Source organism: Melospiza melodia, chromosome 2 (assembly GCF_035770615.1).
Source record: "Melospiza melodia melodia isolate bMelMel2 chromosome 2, bMelMel2.pri, whole genome shotgun sequence".
In the NCBI taxonomy this organism is placed as follows: domain Eukaryota; kingdom Metazoa; phylum Chordata; class Aves; order Passeriformes; family Passerellidae; genus Melospiza; species Melospiza melodia.
Genome location: NC_086195.1, coordinates 109652886 through 109676402, shown reverse-complemented (window position 1 = coordinate 109676402; position 23517 = coordinate 109652886). Strand labels below are relative to the sequence as shown.

At 35.3% G+C, this 23517-nt stretch overlaps 1 protein-coding gene across 9 annotated transcripts in view; it reads right to left on the bottom strand.

Annotated features, from left to right (window-relative positions):
- Positions 1-23517, bottom strand: part of GPC5 (glypican 5) — a 596960-nt gene that overhangs the window by 124203 nt on the left and 449240 nt on the right. The window contains exon 8 of one of the 9 annotated variants that reach the window (XM_063149529.1): positions 21039-21486. The exons of the other annotated variants lie outside the window; for them this stretch is intronic. Within the exon in view, the coding sequence (XP_063005599.1) occupies positions 21458-21486 (29 nt within the window). The 3' untranslated portion in view covers positions 21039-21457. Of the gene's footprint in view, positions 1-21038; positions 21487-23517 lie in introns of those variants that run through there. 9 annotated transcript variants of the gene reach the window in all.

Genomic DNA, 23517 nt, shown 5'->3' with positions numbered 1-23517 from the left:
TGAAAAATCTCACTGTGGCAAGCTACAGGAGAGTATTCATATTCCCTTATTAAAAACAGTACACACAAATGATAATTGTAATTTTTCAAGTCAGAGGCAGTCCAGGGCTAGATGCTATGAATGGAGAACACAAAAAATGTGATTTTCTTCCATCTTCAAGAAAAAAACTCATGTGCTTTATCCATCATGCTCAAATGCTGTTAATCCCCTCCTTTAACTTCCAGGCTACTCTATTCTTGATAAAGTGGACCATTTATATCATGCTTGTTCTCCTTGTTTAGAATGCAAATTGGAACACTTGTGTTACACTGATTTCAGACCTTGTGAAGGTTTTTGCAAGGCTGTGTCCAAAATTACTGCTATCATTTCTTCCCAAAAAGCTCATTTGAAGCTGTACCTTCTACAGACGGTTTGATTTGGTCCCTGAACTATTTCAACAAAGAACATGTCTATTCATAATATCTCAGGCTTCTATTTGGAGAATAAATGTATACAGGTATCTATTAAAAATTAGTAACAGAAATACTGTATCTTATCATCAAAATTGTTTTTAAAATATAGATGTGCACTTCTTCCCCTTTTGCCTTCATAATATCTCTCTTCCTATTAATATATTTATTTCTTTAAGAAACATAACTTTTCTTGAAGTTTCATACATTTACTTCCAAAATATATCTGTGTGGGGACAACACTGTCAACCTTTCTAATTGGATTTTTATGAAAGAATAAACATACTACACTGAAAGAGGCAAGACATAGATTGTGCTCTGAAATTCTTCCAACACTCACTTTATTCCCTTAGTTTCCTCTGAAATCTTCTCTTCAGAACATGAGCATATCAATATAAGTAATCCTGTTAAACTGAGTACAGTGCATGCATGGCAATCACATCATTGTCTCACTTCCATTTGAGATTTCTTAATCTGAATTAAATCTGAAACTTAATTGAAAAGAATGTTCCCACTTTAATACTCTTCTAATATCAAATGCTACTTTTGTCTTTGAATTTTTTCCCACAAAAACCTTTCAATAAACAAAAAAAAGGGTTTTGGTTTGTTTCTTTATTTCTTTTTAAGTGAAATGGATGGTGTTTGCTAAATTTTAAAGACAGAATTTTACTTATTTTATGCATACACTGTCAGATTTGACTGACAAAATGTTATTTGAAAGAAGGTCATAATATAATGAAATTATTACTGTTGGAGATTCAAATGGAGACGGGATGAAGAAGCATGCCAAACACTTTTTTTTTGTTGATCAAAAATCAGATAAATATATATTTCTTCTTTGGATTTTTTGCGCACTTTGAAGCACTGGAGTTGTTACTATGTTCTTTTATTGTCACACTGTTGCAGTTTTACAAAACTTTACCAGAGATTCGACTGCTCATTTGTTTTGCAAGACTTTCTGATAAGAGAATGGTTCTGCAGGGTAAGTAACAGCAGGAACTGGTTTTTTAGTATTTGTGAAGTTCCACTTCCTTGCCAGAACAGATTGAACTTCAAAGCCTGACTAAAACCACCATACACAGTTTATTTGTTTGCAAGATATAAAAAATAAAAGCCAGAGCTCGGCCAGAGCTCGGGTTGCTACAGTGGTATTTCAAATAAGTGATAGCGACAGCCAAGTATTTGTCAAAGGCTGAATATGCTTTTTAACAGCCAAACAATTTCTCTGTTCCCGAAGTTAGTAATTGATCGCTAACTTAACTGCTTTATTGATGCTCAAACTGTCACATTGTATCCAGAGCTAAAGAAAAAAAAGAATTCATATTTGTGGATCTATTCCCTCTTTTAATTTTTTTTAATACTCAGTGTTTTTAATGGTTGCCTAATCATAAATTCTAGTCAGACTCCTTTAATTGGTTTTTGACCTACATTCTATTATGGGCCTGATTAACAATTCCCTAATCAAAGTTGCAAAACATTCTTCTTTGTGTTCAATAATTTAGATATCCATGTGGGAGTTCTATTGTTGCTCTTAGTCTCACTGTGAATTTAGTTCATTCTGTGCATGTAGTCTTGAGATTCACTTGAGCAAAAATAATTTCAAACTCAAAAACCCCGTAATACATCCAAGAATTCAAAGAGTCTCTAAACTGTACTTTTTCATTGTTAAAGACACCTACAAATTGAATCACTGTGTATTTTGCTAATTAGCAAAATGGCATATTTGTTCTACCAGAAGCTCCCAGGACCAAGTCTTAAGATGATTACTTTTAACCATGTGGCCAGAGTGCTTTTGGAGCTATCGAGATGTTAACAGGCAGGTTTAGAAAGGTTGTTCTCCTTCATGAACAAGGCAGAGAAGATGACATAAAATGCCTCCTGTTAGCACTGTCCTTCTCTAGTGCCAGGAAAACAGGAGCTAGATGTGGAAATATTTCCTGGCCACAAAATACTGCAGCATTGTGATTAAAGGTCTATAAGGCCAAATGTCTGCCCAAAACCCATTGACCTGTAAATTACCTCATTCCTGTAGCCTCCAAAAAACAAGAGAGTGATGTGGACATCTTCAAGACCAAACAGTCTTTTCCCAGAGGAACAAATGTCCTTTTAGAGAGGTAGAGATTAAAGTACAGGTGAGGACAAAGGAAGAGGTCTGAAAAGCAGCTCATTGGTCTTAACACGCCTCAGTGACTTCTGCCCTATTGTCTACTTCTTGGTCTTCCTATATCAGGCATCCTACCATGGCAAGATTCCCCTTCTTACCCTCCAGCCTTTCTCCTTTGTCCTTTATCCACACAGAAAATTGCTGGCTTGTTTCACAAGTGTTTTATACTTAGGGAACTATTTCAAAACACATCTCAGTTGAGTTGCAGCTTATTCCCCGTTCAAATTAAACACAGACAAGAATTATATATCTGATCACCATTCTCTTGGTGATTCATTCAAACAGTTGGACAAAGACTTTCGCAACTTAGTTGGAAAGAAAACCCCAAAACCCATTGTGGCCGCCTAGATTGCCCCTGAGTATACTGAAAAATAGATTTTGGCTAAACATTTTATCAAAATATGCACAAGGCTAAACCCAGTGTATTTCAACTAGTTTGCTGATGACCTTAGTTAGCCACCTGGTGAATTAAAGTAATACTGAAATCTTGGAATTACCTAATGAGCATTCTAATACTAAAGATGAGGGAACAAGCTCCCTTGTTGATAAACCTGTGACATATTCTTCACAGCCAGGGAATTTTATGTATCAGAGTAGACTTTTTAAGGAATAGAAAATCTACCTTACATGCATATTTAGTCTGATGCATGATGCTTTGCCAGGCAGTTTTTCCTCAGGGAACTGTGTTGAAATCCATTATAAATATTCAGTTTCTGACATGTCTGCAGATGAATTAATACAATCCAGTAGATAATTCCTTTTTTGCAAGAATCAGACAAAGTAGTTCCATCACCAAGAAGACACAGAAGTGTTTTTAAAATATATGCCTCCTAAATGGTACGTGACCAGCAGCAAAATGCAATTGAATCTCTTGTAAACAGATACTAGGAAAGAACATGAAAGTTGAAGAGATTTTGTGTGCTTAATTGCTTTATAGTCCTAATTTTCTGCAAAGTTTAAAAGTGTAATGAGTTTCTTTTCTTTGTGTATTTTGTACGCAAACATACATATCTACTATTATGAAAGTGCATTTGGTCCTTAATGCCATTTTTATGCACTATGAGAGAAGCAAAATTTTTAATATTCTTAACAAAACTAAAACTCACATCTTGCTTGACTTCAAGGGTTATAATGCTATTTACAGATTCAACAGGGATGCAAAATAAATACAATATGAAATTAAGCGTCAATCCTAAACTCAGCAGAAAGATATAAAATAATAAAATAATTTAATAAAATTTAGACCTTATCAGGTAGGCATTATCAACACAAAGCCTATCAGGAAGTTGTTTGAATGTTTATACTAAAGTCCCCAAATTGCATGCAAATGATAGAAACTGTTAGAGAATACAAGTGAAAAACCCAGCATGACATGCACTTTTATTTCAAGGTTATAAAATCTACCCATTTATGTACCATAATCACTGTGTCTACAATAAATTAGATGCCATAAAATTTAAACTAAAGCGCACATTATGGTTTCTGAAGCTAATGAAGGATCTGGGAAACTTCAGAGACCACACACAAAAATTGCCAAGAAATCACTGGGGGTCTTAAACTACAGGAGGAAGTGAACAGTAATTGCTTAAAATCTTTATCTAAATGTTTAGCTAAGATAAATGATCAAGACTACATGCTCAGAGGACATTTCTGCCTGTTGAGTTTAAAGGGAGTTTTAGATACCAACAGAGCAGGGCATGATCACTTCGGAATAGCAACAGTAATGATACATTCTACGAAATTACATACTGAGAAAACACTTATTTCAATTTTATTTGTCATGTTCCAGTTTTGCATATGAATTTTATTGAACTCTTCACAATGTAACCTTTCATGGAAGAAGGTTTCAATATTTTCAAACCCTAGAAACACAAAAAAGGAACAAAAACCATTTACCAACAAGAAAGATGAGCATCTGAATTACAGAGTGGAATGTGACTTTATGGAGTTAAATGTTAGATATTTTGGGAAAAAAACCGAAACATCTCCCCAAACCAAAACACCAGAAAAAGATACTTATTTTCTTACTTATGATTGTGCTAAAATAATGATTCTCCCATTTTTCTTATGCATTATTTTATGAGGAACTAAATTATAAAACATTCAGATTTTGAAAAGATTTGTTGCTCTTTGAATGAATGCAGAGAATATATATCTTCATCTGTATGATAATATATTCTTTATTCATCTTAAATTTCCAGTAAATATTGTAACAAAGTGATGGTAAATTTGTAAAGATGCAATGAGTTTTCATCTATTTCTGATTCTGTTTTGGAAGTATATTACTGTTTTTATAGATGGAGAGATGACTGAAGAAAAAGAGATAAGGTAGGTATAATATAGCACAGATCATTCTATCTTGAGACATGATTGCCACTTCCAGCATTACCTTTGTGAGGGCAGATGGTATTGGTATTGATCATTGTTGAAATTATACACATATTTCATTGGGTTCTCCAAGAGCTCAATATCTTATATAATTCCTCTGTTTTACCTAAAAAATGGTGAACTTAGTGGGTAATGGCATCCTTGGTAGTATTTATGTCAGAAATGGTTCAAACTCATTTAAAGTTCAGACATGCTTCCAAACCTGGCCAGTTAGAGACATCATCTCCAGAGCTTCTGAAAAATGACAGCTGAGAATTCATCCCTTGTAAGTTAGCCAGTGCTGCTGATATCCCTGTTTGAGACTGTAGGAGACAATCCAACTGCCATGTTACATCTGCTTCCAGTGCATGGGCTGTTTTCCAATGGAAGTATGTCTAGATCACAAAATCATAGAATGATTTGGGCTGGAAGGGACCTTAAAGATCATCTAGTTTCAACCCTCAGGGCACAGGCAGGAAAATCCTCCACTAGTTCAGGTTAATCAAGTCCAAGCTGATCCTGAACACTTTCAGTGACTGGGCATTCACCTGTTCCAGTGTCCCATCATCCTTATCATAAAATAATGTCTTACCTTTGTCCATTCTAAACATGCCCTCATTTGTTTTAAAACCCCTGCCCATTCTCCTATCACTATGCTCCATGACAGAGTCCCTCTCCCTCTTACCCGTGGGTCTCTTTAATGTACTGGATGGTTGCCATCAAGTCTCCTCAGCACCGTCTCTTTAGACTGAACAAACCTAAATTCTCCAGTCTGTCTTCATAAGGCTGATGTTCCAACCCCTGATGACCTTTCTTATCGTCCTCTGGACCCAGCTGAGCAGGTCCTTGTCTTATCCTGAGGGCCCTGGAGCTGGATGCAGTGCTCCAGGTAGATGGTCACAAGAGCAGAGTAGAAGGGGAGAATCCCCTCCCTTGACCTGATGGCTGCTTTTCTTTTCATGCGGCCCAGGATATGAGTTGCCTTTTGGGATGTGAGCACACATTTCTGGTTTATACTCAGTTTTTAATGCCAAGCCCTTCTCTTCAGGGTTGCTGTCAATTCTGGCATCGCTCAGCCTTTTTTTGTGTTTGTGAATCTCTAAGCCAGGAGCAGGACTTCGCACTTCACCTTACTGAGCCCCATGAGGTTTAAAAAGGCCCACCTCTCAAGTCTGCCCAGGTCCTCCTCAATGGCCTTTATTTTATGTATGATGTCTACTGTTGTGATAAAACTTTTATCTTTACTCTCTTTTAAAATTTTATTTTAGAGAGATAGAATATTCTTTACATTTTCCTTCTGCTCCTCTTCAGGCATTCAAAACCTGCTTGGTAGATTCACTCTTTAAAAAGGATAATGTTGAAGTCTATTCTAAATGAGAAAAATCTAGGTCTATGAATTTGGGAAAGAGAAGTTCATTTAGTATTTATATTAAAACTAGGTGACTGGTCTCTGAAAATCAGTGTGTGAAGAGTAATAACATGAAAATGTGTTAGAACTAGTGCTTGGGGAAGCAAAAATGCTTTGTTGCTGTTTTGTTTTTAGAATCAATAACTGGACTTTCACAAAAACTGAGGGAACAAAGTATTTACTGCTCAGTCCAGCTATTTCACTTTTGCCCTGGTACTGCAATTCCCATTGATTTAGCAAGAAAAGCTGTCAAATTTCATATAAGGACAGAAATGAAGAACAAAAATCTTCTAGCTTTCAGGAAGATTAAATCATAACTCTGCTTGGACTGTTTTTTAGTTCCACCTATTTGACACTAATGGCTATGATTTCTGAACTCCCAATAGTCCAGATGGGGTACCTCATACTGCTGGAATGAAATTGAAGATTAAGTCTATTTGCAGAAATTTTTACTTCTTGGGATAGGTAAGCACTACGTTTTTCACAAATCACACACAGACAATATTGGGGTTTTTTTTTCCTTTGCTTCAAATATTTTTCCATAAAATTTGCATCTCTTGAACTCTAAAAAGAAGACATCAGCATCATGTGTTTAAGTGAGATTAAAAAAAAAGAGATACCATCAAAATTCTGAACTAGCCATCTAAAGGTCTGTTTATAGTTTGATGAAATCGATATTGGATTTATTACAATGGCACAATGAGAACATTTCCCACTGAAGTGTCACAGTTTACATCATAAAGTGAGATCAGAGAGAGCAAATGGGAAAAGAATTATGAGAAATTTACCTTATTTACCTTAATACCGTAACTAACGTTTTTTTGTTTTTTTTTTTTTGCAGATCGAACAGCTGTGAAAAAGCTATTTAAATTAAAAGAATTCGGATTCCCTGCATAACGAAATTCATTTCCTTGTGATTAAAAGAAAATGTATTAGATAACTGTTGCTCAGAATTACCAACACTAGTTCTGTGAGCAATTTTATATTTCAAATCTAGTATTTATGAGTTTATATCAGCACACTCTTCCTGATTTTGACAATTATTTAAGTCACTGAAAGGTATGCTTTCTTATATTGTTTCATAACATGTTATCTTTTTTTATCTCAGTGTATACAAACTTTTTGACAATAAGGTATGAGTCCTCCATGCTAGATGCCCTATACAGGTAAGTGGAAAAATGTCCAAAGCAATGTCTTGCCTAATTAAAGTTTCTCGTAAGAAGTACTTTTGAAGTCTTGTGGGACTAGTGAAGAACTATGGGTTATAAAGCTTAATTTTTTAAACATTAAAAGAAAAGTTGTTCAATTTCAAATTTTATTGACATTTGATCATAAAGTACTTTAATAGCTGTACTGTTATATGTGGGAACATGTGTCACTGCAATATGCAGTACTATCTTCAGTAATATATTCCAAAATAGAAAGACCTCTGAATGTCAGAAAACTTCACAAGCAGTGACTTTTTAATGGACAGATACAATTTACAGCAAATTTTTCCACTTATTGAAAGAACTGTCTATGTATTTTGGGCAGAAGCGTGGAAACACAACTCACAGAAAGACATACATATATTTGCTTCAGAAAATGAAAAGGTGTTCAAAATTTTTTATACAGAAACAATCTCTCTTCTTCCCTTCCACCAAGGTAGGCTTCATGAATTTAGTCTAGTTAGCCTAACTGGTAGAATAAAGCAGTGTACCTACTCTTTTAGATAGTAGAAGTAAGTAAGATGCAACAATCCATCTGTTCCAAACAACAGAATATTTGCTTTGTGAGTTCAATTAGATAGACAGCCAAACTATAAAAGCTGATCATCATAGGCAAACATGTCCTGGAGTATCCAGAACAAGTAGGCAACAGTGACAGCAAACTGGGAAAAGAATGCAATTTGATCTCATTTTGATCACCAATGAGACATTTTCTACCCAATCCTACAAATGAGGACACTCAAGAATACTCAGAGAAGCCGGAGGAAGAGATTCCAGCTGGGACACAGAAAAAGGAGATAATGTGAAACTCTGATGGGAATGCCTGACCCTGAAGCATGATTTGGGACCATGACTCCAGCACTTCAGACCTTGTGGCCCAGCCCCAGAAAGGCACATCCCATGGCTTTGATTGCTGCACTAACCTGAACGACTTCACAGCTGCATTGTCTCTCCCATGGAGCATGGGCATTGTGTAATTCATAAAGTTGCATATATCTATGATTAAACTATTTTGGCATCCACAGCCATTTAGTATTCACTTTGTGATTTGGTCTTAAACCACAAGACTTAGGTTTCCATTGCTCTTGGGGTTTTTTTTTTTCACACAAATGAGAAAATCAGATGGGAGTTTTAATATATAATGGTTCCAGAGAGCTGCTATCCTTAAGATCTTCTTCAGAGGCTGAAGATGCAAGACTGAGCAGGATCACAGTATGCAGAGCCACTCACTAGAGCACTTTGAATGGTTACAGCTCCTGCACATCATCCATGCTACAAGCAGTAGACAGTGCACAACCTCAACCTTGCAGAAGGCATCTTAGCATCCTGCACAGGACTAGGTACTTCTCTGTCATCCAGCACTTCTCCTGGGTCTCTTGCAGGCTTCAAATATAACAATAATATTTCTGTGTACTTCTCCAAGTGTTGTGTTGCTCTGGGAGCAGTGTGATGAAGCTTACCAAGCTAAGTTTTACTGCATGAAACAGAGGACACGAAGGAAACACTGGAGACATGGCATGAGGACATACCATGTATTTTGCAGGCCTAGAGGTATTTTTTGAAGGCCAGATGACATCAGTCAGTGCTGTCTCAATCCTTCTTACTGTAAAAGATTCTCAAAATAAAACAAAATATCCTCAAACTCTTTTGGTGCTTTGAATCAGTGAGAAAATTAGCAGTTCTACAGGTAAGATTTTTCTGGGGACCTAGTTATGCAACACATCCAATTTTGCCAGAACAGTCTAGAATTTAACAGTCATAATGGCAGTTTATGTTAACCATAAATCCTAGAGATTGTGTCTGCAGGCATAGCACATAATTTCACTCTGCTAAAAAGCATGGCCAATCTCATTCCCACAGAACCATGTCCTAAACACATTTAATGCTATTAAAATCTGGTATGCCTGGTGTGCTCAGACTATATCTTGCAGCAGTCCTGCATGACTACAAGGTTAACATGTTAAATAATCCTTTTTTAATTTGAGAGCAGTGTTAGGCATTCAAGGCCACAGCTAAACTGTCACTATCCACGCTGTTTTGTAGTGTATAGGTCATAACTCCCTCTTCAGATAAAAGAAATAAGTCATATCCTACCTTATTGACAAATCCCTGTTTCCTTTTACAGTGGGCTATTTTTTTTAAAGATGTCCTCTAAAATTAGAGGCAAATATATCCATACAAAAAAAAAAAAAAAAAAGCAAAAAAGCCAAATAAAAGAAAACAAGAAAACCCTATATTTCTGTATTTTATATTATCAGTTTGGTTGTATTGAAAAAGATTTCTCCAACAGACATGACATTTAAAAATATTATTTAAATTTATAAATATCCACAGGAAAGTAATTTGAATATGCCAGAATTATCCCTACTGCATTTGGCAGAACACTGAAGGAGCCAAAGTTACTAGAACTAGCTATAATCAGATTTCTAGAGGAAACTTTGATTAAATAGATTGTAAAATAAAGGAAGGGATGAGTTTGGAATTAAATTCCATAGATACATATTTTGCATCTACTCATGACCATATAATTGTTCCGTAGAAAATAAAACACTCACATTTGCCTTAGCTGTAACTTCACTGACATATGTAGCATTATGTCAAGGAATTTTGATTGATAGCTTCAAAATATCAATGCTGGAACACAATTATTTGGGGTGCTGTAAGTTTTTCTACTTAACCATCCAACAAGAGAAAAAATGAATTACCTTTATGAAAATACATAAAACACAGAAGGCTTCTATTTCATGGTCAGATCTGCCCTTAATTGCAAAATTATCTTAAAACAAAAGTCTCAGTTCTTTGAAAGCTAAAAATGAATACTGTATGTATTTGTGAAAAACATTAATTTCTTAAGCAAGATACAAAACTTGTGTAAAATAGAAAACTTCAACCTGAAGAAACTGCCTTCTCTGAGAACAGAGCTTAAGATCTTTTAACCACAATATTTTGACCTGATTAAGCAGGTTGAAAAGCCACTTAAATGTATCTATTTAAATTTGCAACCAGTGCACTCACTAGCAGTGAAGGTGACTTGATTTCTTATTTTTCCATCTGCCTCACATTTCTTACCATGTACAAAGTCAACAAAAAAAGGAAATTCAGAACAGGGACACTGTACAGTGGCCCAGTAAAAATGCAAACGAAAGCTTATGCCTACTGTGCAACAACAGTGTCCTGACCTTTGAAGTGTGTTACCAACTTGTTGTGAGAAGTGCTGTGTGAATTTGAGTTTAATACCAGGCGTCTCTTGTTATGATGTCGAGTTCAAGCATGGATAATAGCAAGTGCCTTGAAAATGTATTGGAAAACAGAGGACCTAGACCTGCGAACAATCCCCAGATGTCAATTAATTACTGGTCACTGGGGACCTACAACACTGACGATGGGGAAAAGATTCCTTTCAGCATACTAAAGAAAAGAAGCAGGTAAGCAAAAGAAAAATAGCTGAGCAACAGGATAAGGCACCTGCCTGTGAGAGTAAAACCCTCAGTGCACATTGCAGTCCTGTCAGCAGAAGCTAAAGGCTGAAACTGCCAGAAGCGCAAACATTGTGTAAAATGACAGGATTAGAGTTGGGGTATAGAGGAAGAAGCATTTATGACAAGAATTGTTTCAACAGAATTGGTGAGATCACTGGAGTAGTGAGAGAGCTGCATCCTTTTGCTGCCTGTTCCTGATAGTATAGGGATAAAATGGTTCTAAAAATCATGGGCTATTCAGGAGAGTTGGAAAGAAAGATTGGGGCTGGTAGGCCCTGGGAAAATGTTAGGCTTTACTGGATCATGCGAAACTGCGCCTGTATAATCATTTAATGACTATGATAAATTATACGATTGTTATGTGATAAATGCTATGATTGATAAATGTGATGATTGTTTGGTAATTGGATATAATTATTGTTTAATTGTAACAAGAATCATGAGAAACTATGTTTGGGTGGTTTGATGGAAATTACAAAGATCCATGCTTGGATGAAATCAATGTATACAATAGAACGCTGTAAGTTTGAAAACTAATATGTGGTTATATAATGATACAGGTATAAAAACATGTTCATCCTGAAACCATGGGGGAGTCAGATTTGGGTGTGTACCCCTGACACCCAGAGCTCTTCAATAAAAGCTGGATATAATCATTCTGTGATTATGTGTTTCTGAGTGCTAACACTCCAAGAGCAGCAGCTCTCACGCTCTCTGCCTGTTGCAGAAGCCCTTCATTCTTTTGACCTGCTGTTATCCAGGATTGTGTGTGGGAGGTTGTGTATGTGTGTGCATGTGTGGGTGTGTCTGTCTTGCAATTTCTATGTATTTTTGCCCTGTCACTCTCTAACGTGCTGGTTAAGCCTTATTACAGATAAATGGTTCTGTTGTTTCCTCAGCTGCCCTTTACCTTAGTCTGTTCTCTTCATGTAGCCTCATATAGTATTGTTCAACAGTGCCTATACTATTTTACAACCCAGAAATTATATTTTCGTGAATCCAAGAACTGGTCAAAATATTCTGCGTGCTGTGTTTAGGAACATGCTAGGAATGGGTGACTGCATGTATCTCTCAGTCATTTTGGTATTTTCTAGCTAGTGGCCTTATTAATGGGTGTAACTATCCTCATCCTCACCCCTGATTCATTAATTTGAAAAAAATCTTGATACACTTATTTGTCTTAAATCCATTTTCAATGTTTTTAATAAATCTAACTTAAAGAAATTTGGTGATTATGTAGCTAATTCAGCATTTCACTTTCAAGGGTAAGAAAATCTTAAAACTACAAATAAGAAATTCAAAATAAAAGCTAACTGGTACAGCCAAAGGGAACAGGTGAGATTCACCTTTACCTTAGGAAAATGTGATTAAAAATACAGTGACAGGTTTCATATCACAGGAAATTAAAATAGAAGGAATGAGATTTTAAGAGATGCAACACTCCTGGTTTTTCAAGAGCCTTATTGCTACCTTCTAGCCAAAAATTATTTTTGCTTTTCCTATGTTTTTCCTCTTTCCTGTTTCAGAGAAGGTGAAATATTTTACTGCAATTGAATAGGGTAAAGAATCCCAGTGGTGAAATATATTACATAGTGACACAGTCTCCAAAGGAAAGTAGTAGAAGCTTTATTGCTCCGTTCACTTAAGTCTAGATGAGACAAAGCCCTGGAAAATATTCTTTAGGGAACAATCTGGCAACTACATGAAACAGCCAAGCAAATAGCTGTTTTCAGCTCTAATTTCTACCATTAACATCCATGTTATAGTATGACTTGAAGGTTATTCAGAGATTAATGCGTTACAGAGTTGCTAGATGAGATTAATAATATAAAAATCTGCATTTCACAATATTTTGCTCATTACAATAGGTTCCAGGGCTTGTAATTTAACCACACTTAAAAGAAAGCATAATAAGCATAATAACAAGGACTGAGCTGTAGCCAAAAATAGCCATCTGATTTTAAGTGATTGTTTTTCACACAGCAACTAGAAAATCTCACCTCTGATCTGGCTTTTCTTCATAATGATAGATGCTGCCTAGGAGTAACAATTCAAATAGCATGTCAGTGAATACACCTACTGGTGTCCAATGGGCTGAAATGGACAACCAAGACAGATATAAAATGCTTTTAAACAAAACATGCTGATTTATCAAGATAATCCTTTACTGATGTAACTATAATGCTAGTCTGTATTCACTGCAGGGGTGGTGATAAAATGATCTGGGAAGACCTCTCTCAGAAAATATATAGATCTCATCCAGAGGGAACAGTGTTTACAATTTACCTAATAATGGGAACTTTAACATTCTTGTTGTTGTCAGTTTTACCTTCCTTTTATTTTCCCCTGCTGATTTACACTTGTATTTGAGACTGGGAATGAAGTTACTAAAATAATTCATCAGTACTTATAAACAATACTATTTAAATACAATAAATGGAAATGTGTGACAGAACAAAATATTGGAAGTTTGCTAGCTTTAATATCCTGATACACAGAAACATGTCAGATACTACCCCAGTACTCTCTCACTCCCACTCCTCAATGGGACAGCGGGAGAAAATATTATGTAAGATAAACAAATGAATATCACTTACCAATGAGCAAAATAGATTTCACTTCAGGAAGAGTCCATGAAAATTATCAGAAGGCTGGAACAATTCTGCTTTGAAGGAAGACTGAGAGAGTTGGGGTTGTTTAGGCTGGAGAAGAGAAGGCTCCGGGGTGACCTTATAGCAACCTTCCACACTTAAAACAGGATTTATAAGAAAGACAAAGAAAGATTTTTTACCAGGGCCTGTAGTGACAGGACAAAGCTCAGGGATTTTAAATTAAAAGAGAGTAAACTTAGATTGGACACAAGGAAGACATTTTTTGCAATTAGAGTGGTGGAACATTGGAACGGGTGGGTGCCCTAACAATGGATGTGTTCACAATCAGGTTGGATGAGGATTTGACTAACCTGAACTGGTAGCAATTATTCTTGTCTATGGATGATGGGTCAGACTACATGATCTTTAAAGGTCCTTTCCAACCCTAACCATTCTGTGATCTAGGCACACTTGCTTTGTGCCCACTCTCTGGAAAATGATGGAGCACAGCAATATGAGATGCCATATTACAATCTCAAACAGACTTTTTGTGTGGGACTGGCTATATTACCAAAGGTGAATTCTCAGCTTATTTTTGAAAAAAAAAATGTAATTTATTAGCAATTAAAATAGATTTGTATAGTGAGAAGTAAAGGAAAATTTTGAAATAGTTTCCCATCGTCTATTTCCCAGATCCAACTGCACTTACACAGTCCCAACTCCCATACCTACCCCTGCTTCATGCAGCACAGTGTGGTATTTTCGGGGTTCCCAGGATGAAGGAGAAATTGATGAATCTGACTCCATATTCTTAGAAGGCTAATTTATTTTTTATGTACTTCTATTTTGCATAACATTCTATTAAAGAATGTTATACTAAACTATACTAAAAAATAGAGAAAGGATGCAGATAGAAGTTTGCAAAGAATGATAATTAAAACTTGTTACTGCTTCAGAGTCCTGACATAGCTGGATGGTGATTGGTCATTAAGTCAAAACAATTCACATGAAACCAATCAAACAACCACCGGTTGGATAAACAATCCCCAGACCACATTCCAAAGCAGCAAAAGAGGGAGAAGCAATCAGATAATTATTGTTTTCATTTTTCTCTGAGGCTTCTCAGCTTCCCAGGAGAAGAAATCCTGGCAAAGGGATTTTTCCAGGAAATACAATATTGAGAGCACAGGGAGATGAGGAATGGGCTATCATGATCAGTCAGCAGCACCTCTTATGCCCATCCTTCTTTCTCACACCTTTCCTCCACTTACAAGGGGTATTTCCATGGCTTCAGGAAATGCCCATATGTTTTGGCATAGGGCTGTACACCAGCCACACTGTGGATATCTGCTCCAGCACAGTTCTCCATAGGTTGAAGTGGGACACCCTTCTCCATTGTGTTCTGCCCCACTGTCTGTGGGGGAATCTCTTCTCTGGTGCCTGGAGCACCCTCTCCTCAGCTCCTTCTCTGACCTTGATATTTTCACCATTGTTTCTTCCTTTTTTACCCCCATCACACTACTCTTTGTCTGGCATTTTTTCCCTTTCTTAAATGTGTTTATGGAGGCACCACATGCTTGGCTGATGGGCTCAGCTGTGTTCTGCAGTGGGTGTTTTGTGGAGCCAGCTGGACACAGCTGTGTCTGGCACAGGGTAACCCCTGGTCTCACAGAGATTACTCTGTAGCCCACTTGCTGCCAAAGCCTTGCCACCCACACCCAATGCAAAGCAGGGTACCCAGTCCAAACTTCTTACCCAGCATCTGCTTTAAAGCTCTCTTTAAACCAGTTTTATTGTCTTTAAGATTACCCTCTACAAGTCAGAGAAGTCACCTTGTGAAGTCCATTGCTTTAAAGGGATACCAGAGTGTTTCAAGGTCTATTGACTTCTGAGAGCTCTGTTTCTCAGAATACACATTCCTGATCCTGCCTGAAGTATGGACTGACAGAGTTGCAAGGAAAGCAAACACTGACATTTGTGGTGTTGCCAGCACTATCTGTTCAAATACTGGAAAGGCACATGTATGTGCATTTTCCTGAAAAGGAAGGACTGAAGGACACCTGCAGATAGAACTTTACCTCATATTTCTCAATGGCATAATGTACCAGGATCTAAGAACATTCCTGAACTCTTTATGATAAGTCCTCATCTTGAGGTACCAGAAAGTGTCTCTATTCAATATTCCTACTAGGGATTTTTTGTCCTATTGGTTATTGGTATGAAGGAAAACCTGTATTAATAGAATTCAGCCAAAAGCTTGTAATATTCCTCATCAAGTGATAGTGAAAAGCAAGTTAATGCATGTTTTATGTCTCTTTCCTGCCTAAATCTTTTTTCTCTATTCATATATGCAAAGCTCTTTTGAATTCAGAAAATAACTGCAAATGTTATCTCCCAAGACATTTACCAACATAACGTCACAAAAAACAAAAAAACAAAAAAAAAAAAAAAAAAAAAAAAAAAAAAAAAAAAAAAAAGAGATGTCTTTTAGCCAGCTCTTTAGCCAAGAACAATGTAGGAAAAGATGTAAAATTAATCATACAAAAATTCCTAAGTTTATATCTGCATACATTATGATATCATTCTAAATCATATCTGCCGTCATTTCACTTCACCTTTCAGAGAATGAGATTGTATATTTGTTTTGGTGCTTGAAATATTAAGATAACCATTCATCTTTTTGGCACAATGAAAGATGAATGTTTAATGAAAAAAGTTAGGAAAATAGATGTTTCTTGGGAACATCTAGTTCTTCTATAGTAATTTGAACATGTACAGTCAAGTTTCTTATCTACCTGTTAAGATTTATATTGAAACTGATCTTTCTACAAGATAATGAAAGGATGAACTAAACCAATGAGTTATTATTTTAGAAAAGAAAATATCCTCTCTCTATCACTTTAGCAATACAATTATAAAATGAAATGCTCAGTTAGACTGCTTTCTCATTCTGTTCACTTCAGCTTTGCATGACCATGATTTTTGTGTGACAAACTTTTAACTGGGTCTGACAGAATTTTTCATTTATTTTTTGGGCTAGAGAGTCCAGACATTTTTGAATACATAATTTTTTCTTTGATACTGAGGGAAACTGCATAAAGGTAAACCAAACCCAGAAAATATGGGTGTGGTTTTGTTTTGTTGTTGTTATTTTAGGAAAGCTATTAATCTAAATTTATGCAAGAAATCTGGTTAAAAAATTGTTATTACCTTTAACATTATTCCTTCAGAAACACTTTTTTATAAATTTCTAGTATTAAATGGCAACTCATAGGACGGGAATAATGTCTGTTGTCTATTTTGTCTCTAAGTATTTCACAGTCCTTGGAATATTTGCAAATATACATTTAAATCTTTTTAGGAGTGATAGGAACTCTATGCTACAAATTCCTCTAATACTAGAGCTATGAATTCATTACCTAATGAAACATGCTTCTGCTTCTGTTTTATAGCTTGACCTGATTTAGCTCTTCTATGGAGTTCAGATGTTACTTGTGAAAGACATTAGGCCTTTCCTTCCTGAACTCATGTATGCAGAGATATTACAGAAAAACAAACAAAACTAATAATAAAAAGCTTTTAAACATGAGATCAGTCACTGTTAAAAGAGAGCTCATTTAAATTAAAAAAAGAACAGAATTAAATCAGAAATTAATGAGAAAAAATTCCTAAAGTAGGTGGAACAAAAGGAGAGTTGTGCAAGAAAAACATGTGGAAATCACAGATTGGATATTTCCCAATTAATTAATTTCTCAAATTCTGAGCAACCCAAAATTACCAAGTGAAATGTAAGTACCACCATGCTTATAGTACCATAAGTGCAGGAAGAGTAAAGTACATCACCACTAATAGCAGACCATAATTTGTATGTGTGGAAAACATAAAACAGGATTTGCACAGCGCTTGCTTTGTTCTTTCCTCTTCCAGAAAACTACAGCATGTGCCTTTTACAGCTGGAACATCTATTTGAAATGTGATGTCTGATGGCCACAGACAAACCATTTCTCCGTGAACTTGTTGAAATAATTTTTGACTTTTTAGAAAATCTTGTGCTGAGTGGAAAAATGATTACAGTTGTTTATTTTAAACCTGCTACCTGAGAATTTTTTTAGATCTTTCCACATTCTCATATTGTATGATATAGTCCTTATTCACCTCTGTCATTTATAACTCTCTTATACATCACCCAAGGTCATGCAGTGGTTTCTAAAGGATATATAGAAGAGAAACACAGTAAAATAGTTGCAAAAGGGAGGTTTTAAATTCAATCAAATGAAGAAGGGAAGCTTGAAACTCAATTAAATGAAGAAGCTTCACTATATGTCTTTTATAGACTCCCTATTTAAAGAATAAGTTGCAGCAAGCAACACCTTGCCAACATTCTTTTCTATTTTGTAATTTTTCAACTGTAGAAATGTCCCTTTAAGAAAGAAACTTAATCACCAACCAACCAAAAAACCCAACCAAGCCAAAATCAAACAGCTGATTATCATGCAATCTCTACAAGTACTTGTAAATTCTTACACTTTCTATTTAGTGTCACTATGTGAATTTTCAGCTCCTGAGGCCATTTGCTGTCTCATACTCTCTTCAGTGTTAAACAATGCAGTTTGTGCTTAGAAATCACTCTGTATTTTTCTGATTTATTTGTTCTAGAATCTTTACCTCACCCTCCAGTATTTTCTCTTCCTCCTCTGTTGTCAGCTTAATAAGGGTAAATTGCTATCCACCTGCATTTGTCTTCACTGTAGTCGCTCTCAAATTTTCATCATCACTCCCATGCATCTCAGATACATTCAGAGATCTGTGATTTTCCTCTTGGAACCTTTTCTTGATTTGCAATCAGTTTCTTAATTTCTAGTTCTTGGAATTCCCATGTCCTCTGACATTATAATTTTGTATGATACTATCTCTCCTTTGTCAAGTACTTTGTTTATTTTCTTTAAGTAGAGAGTAATAATACACTCAGATATTTTGAAAACATAATTCCTATTTTATTCTCAAGCTTCAGCTAGAGAGGACGTAAATATTATCCTGCAGTTCATCCTTTTAAAAGGCTGTCAAGTGTCTTAACAAAAAGAAATGAACAAAGGTATCTTATTTCTTATTCCAGGTTTCAGAGTCACCCTTCAATTTCTAATACTAACTGAGTCACTTAATTTTATATATTCAATTTCTCATCATTTTATGTTGTGAGATGGGACCAATGTGTTATTATTCCCTTGTTACAAAAGTTAATTTAAAGTACTGAAGGAAAACATATAGTTGGAAAATCCAATAATAAATACTAAAATAGAAATTTAGGTTTAGTGGTGTGCCATACTTTGGGGCTTGCTTTGGAAGAATCTTTGAGAGATGCTACTACAATAGCCATAAAAACCTTCTTAAAGTGATTTTTATTTTCAAGCACGTCTCAATTCTTTGGAAGTGTAGGTAGAGCATATTGCAAAGGCACTTTCTCACTCCTTTACAGCTCTGCACAGGATGACAAATATTTTGTTTGATTGGTTTGGTTTTGTTTCTTGTCTCTAAAGAAAACTAGAATAAAGAGTTCTTGTTTTGCAAATTAATAGCTCCTTGAAATACTTATATGACACAGAGTAACAGTGCAAAAGTATTCCTTCCCCATCCCTCCCTCTTCTTAGCTATCTACTTAGTCTAAGGTCACCATTTGAAAACAAGAATTGAATAATTTCTTCAGTTATCACCTATGGAGAAGCATATAAATTAAAATTTATAACACCTGTGTGGCAAACTGCCTCCCTATTTCTCTGTGAAGAAGATAATGAAAGAATAGATGCTTTATGTGAATGGTAAAGAGAAAAATGCATTAGAAACATCACCTTGGAATTTTCCTTACATGGAGACTGATTGAGAAAACAGGAATTTCTAATTAATCTACTTTTACTCTTTATATGTGTGGCCATAAGAAGAACATCTGGAGCCTTGTGGGTAAAGTATGCCATGCTTTTTAGCTATGCTTTGAAGTTGGAGATATTTAACTTACTTTTGGCTTGCAGAAAAATAGTATGTGTAGGGCAGCTAGCTTTCCCTGTCTTTAATGTATGGGCAAACACAGCAGAAGGAAGGACAAGAGTAATCACATAGTCCAGAATAAAAAATTCTTTCATGCAGCACCACAGAAAGGGAAGATAAAATGGTAAGTCATCTAAGAATACATTGTCAGTACCTTACCAACAGGCACAAGTATTTTTGACAATTAGATCTTCTCTGCAATTGTCCATATATAAAATTCATTATTCCTGGAAGCAGGCAAGCTATCCTATATCAGCTTTCTATAAGGAATTTTTGCCAGACATTTTTCCAGACAATTATTGCTCTCTACCCCCACCCCAGTATTAATAAGACAGTACTTAGCAGAGAAGTTGTCTGTGGTGGAAGAGGATAATTCTTCAAAGGATTGTCAGCAGAAACAAGATCTTTGGAGCCTTCCATCTGCCAGGGACCAAATTAAGTCAAGCTGTGTATTGTAATGTGTGTATTGTACATCATTTATGGTAGGGATAGAAAAGAGTGTGTGGTTGTTTAACACATCTCCCTCAAGCAGATTGGTGTGAACGAGGACTAAGAAGCATTCTAAATATCCTTGAAAACAAGCAAAAATCTCATTAGATGCCTCAGAGGAACTGTTTCTAACACTCTTTAGCATAGAGATTGTATGTTTTTATTGATCAGTAAAGTAAAGAGTGAAAAAACAAGCCTAAAGACTCGAAATTAGAACTAAAAAAAAAAAAAAAACATTAAATCAGAAGGCAGATAAAACAAGCCTGTTATGAAAGTTTAGACAAAATACTCCTTAATATTTCCCAGCTGAAGCCCACCATAGCATGATGTGCTAAGTATATAGTAACCCTATGTTCCATTGAAAGAATCTCAAATTCTTAGGTATCTAGATGCAAATTAGTTACCTAGACACAAATTATTCATTAGAATCATTTATTATAAAAATAATAAATTTATTTTAAAAATAATATTTCTAATATTTTAAGATCTCATTGTGACTTGATTAATATTGTAAAGAAAGCTGCATTCAATGTACAAGCTGAAAGCTTTTACCACTGTAATGAAAAAGACATTGTAAGCAAATTTACATTTTCCTATTTAATTTTTGCTATGACAATCACCTCTAAAATATGAGCCAGATAATAGAGACTAAGCATGTAAAGAAGCCCCTCTTTGAATAGGAGTGTTACAAAAAGTAACAAAAAGTATGGCAAAAGTATTACAAAAATTTTAAATCTATATTTTTGCCAAGTTGATTCAATATCCACAAGACACTATCAATTTACCAAGATGTTTTAATGCCAAATAATTCCAAACTTATCATAGCATTTTTTGTCATGGGACTAATCTTTCAGTTTGACATAATTTAATAAAATGATATTTTCTTCTAAATGGTCTGAAATAGATAACTTAATAGAAATAAGCCATTGCCAATTAAATAGGTAATGCTAGACCAAAACACCAGGTATTTCTTGATAATGAGGACACCCAAGAGTTCTTCGGGTCATTTGTGGTACAAAGTAATTTTCTTATTGAACAAGCAGGGAATCTGTTTCACTCAAATTGATTGACACTGCTCAAAGGGAAGATATTGACTTTTATTAGCCTCTTTTTAGCTTTTTCTTTCACTCTCAAAGTCTTCAAATAAATTGTTTCAATTGACACACACACAAAGAAATAAAAATGCTCTGCCTTGTGATAGAGCCTGGGCTACAAAGAAAATCATTCACTGTAGTCTTAGTGTGGAAACTCCAACAGAGGACTAATTCAGATGGAATTATTCTTTTCAAAGTGCCCTGAAAATTAAAAAAAAATACAAATGAATAATATAGAAAGAAACAGAGAGAAAAGATGCAGTGGCCAAATGGAGCCCTTATTGGATATCTACAGAGATTTCAATACCATTTCTATTTTCTTCCTAACATAGAAACAAAACAAAACACAACAAATTACTTTTTCTTTTTCCCCCTAAAGCATGTAGTTTAGTGGAAATGTGTATAGAGGCTAAAGAAGTAAAGAGATGACTTTCAAATAGCTGCCTTTCCTAATCTGCAGCTGGCTCATGTTTCTGTTATTTTTATGGCACAGTGTGCCTGTGATTGGCAACAACAGCCTGCCTTCTGACCATTTAGAATTACTTCCTTAAAAATGAAAAGTCTACAAAACAAGGTTAAAATGTAATCCCTTTTTTGGTGTTAATTAAGGATACCAAGTAATTCAAGAACAAACAACAGATGTGTAAGGACCATATTTTTATACTTACTGATAAGGAAAGCCACCTTCAGTGATTTTTTCACTGATACCATTTACCAAGGGCAATGCTACTCAGTATGGAAGAGTGTTAAAAGTTGCTCAAATAAGTTTGTAAATGTTGTGTAAAAAATATTTTTTTCCTAAAATATACACAGTTATGAAGGATATTTGGAACAACACCTTTTCTTGGTTTGTTTCAAGTACATCTGTTTTCTTCCTATGCAGACTAAACACCATGCCCTATGGTTTAATAGCAATGAAACAAAAAACAGGTTTGGTTATCTTTTGTTAACTAAAGCAAGCCAAAAAGATCAGAAAGGGACAGGATGATACCTTGGGTAGATATGTAAGAGGAATAGTATGCTGATGTATTTTTTGCTGGCTTTCTGTATCAGTTTGACTGCTTTCCCTGTTGCTACAAGAGTCTCCGAAAAAAAATCTGAGAATATGAATGGAGGCAGAAGAGGTGGCCCAGTGTAGTGAAGAGTGCTGGGCAGAGAGATTACATTCAGCTCTTGTTTCATAGCATCTCCCAAAATAAAAAGGTCCCAAATGAAATCTGAAAATATACATTTCCAAACACAGTAAGTTTTTAGTCTAAGACTTGGGAAAAATCCCTTTTTTCCTCTCTCTTTTTTCTTGGCTGAAGAAATGGAAGACAGAACACTGGAAATATGTATGTTCTGTAACACGAGAAACAATACCTGCTGATATTCCTATGCTGTCCTTTCACAGATATCCTTTTGAAGAATGATACTTTATTTCCTATAGTTGTGACTACTTTCTAATATTTAAATAAAGGTCAATTCCCAAAACATGCATCTTATATAAAATAATGCACATTACATGTGACACTTCACAGAAATCCTGTCTGAATTCTGCTGTACTAGACTATGGAACATATGGTTCCATAGTCTAACAAGAGATTGAGGCATATATTAATAAGAACTCAAGAAATGAAACATTTTTGATGGATGGAAGTGTTCTTCCTTCTATCACAATATTTCATGAAGTTGTCACAAGTCTGTTCTAACTCAATGTAAAAATGTCATGTGCTGCCTTCTTTCCTTTTCTGTACTTTTGCATTGAAAATCTTCCTTAATCAATTCTGAATATAGCAACTTCAGTTTTTCATGCCAATTTATGTATAGACTTTAAAGCTGTACAACAGGGTTTAAAATGTTTGCCAGATGCTGTCATAAGTGATAAATTACCATTACTTCTACTTTCTAAATATTTTTTTTCAGCATTGGGAAAAGCTAGGGATTTTTTTTTCATTAGATGTTAGAGTCTCCTTCTGGATAAATTCAGCCTGTCATAATCAGAGCAACAGAAGGCTCCAAAAATTTTGTTGTATAACTTCTTTTGAAACATAATAAATACTGTAAAAATAGTATTTTGGAACTTTAAAAGAGATAAAAGTGTTTAAGTCAGAATGAGTGACCAGTATCACTCAGAGTGTTGCTAAATGGCAGCAAAGGAAACTGTGCAGGCAGAACTTTGAAATTTCAATTAAGAGCATATGTATAGATAGATTAGGATTTCTCTTAAACAAATAAAATAGTTCCCACTAG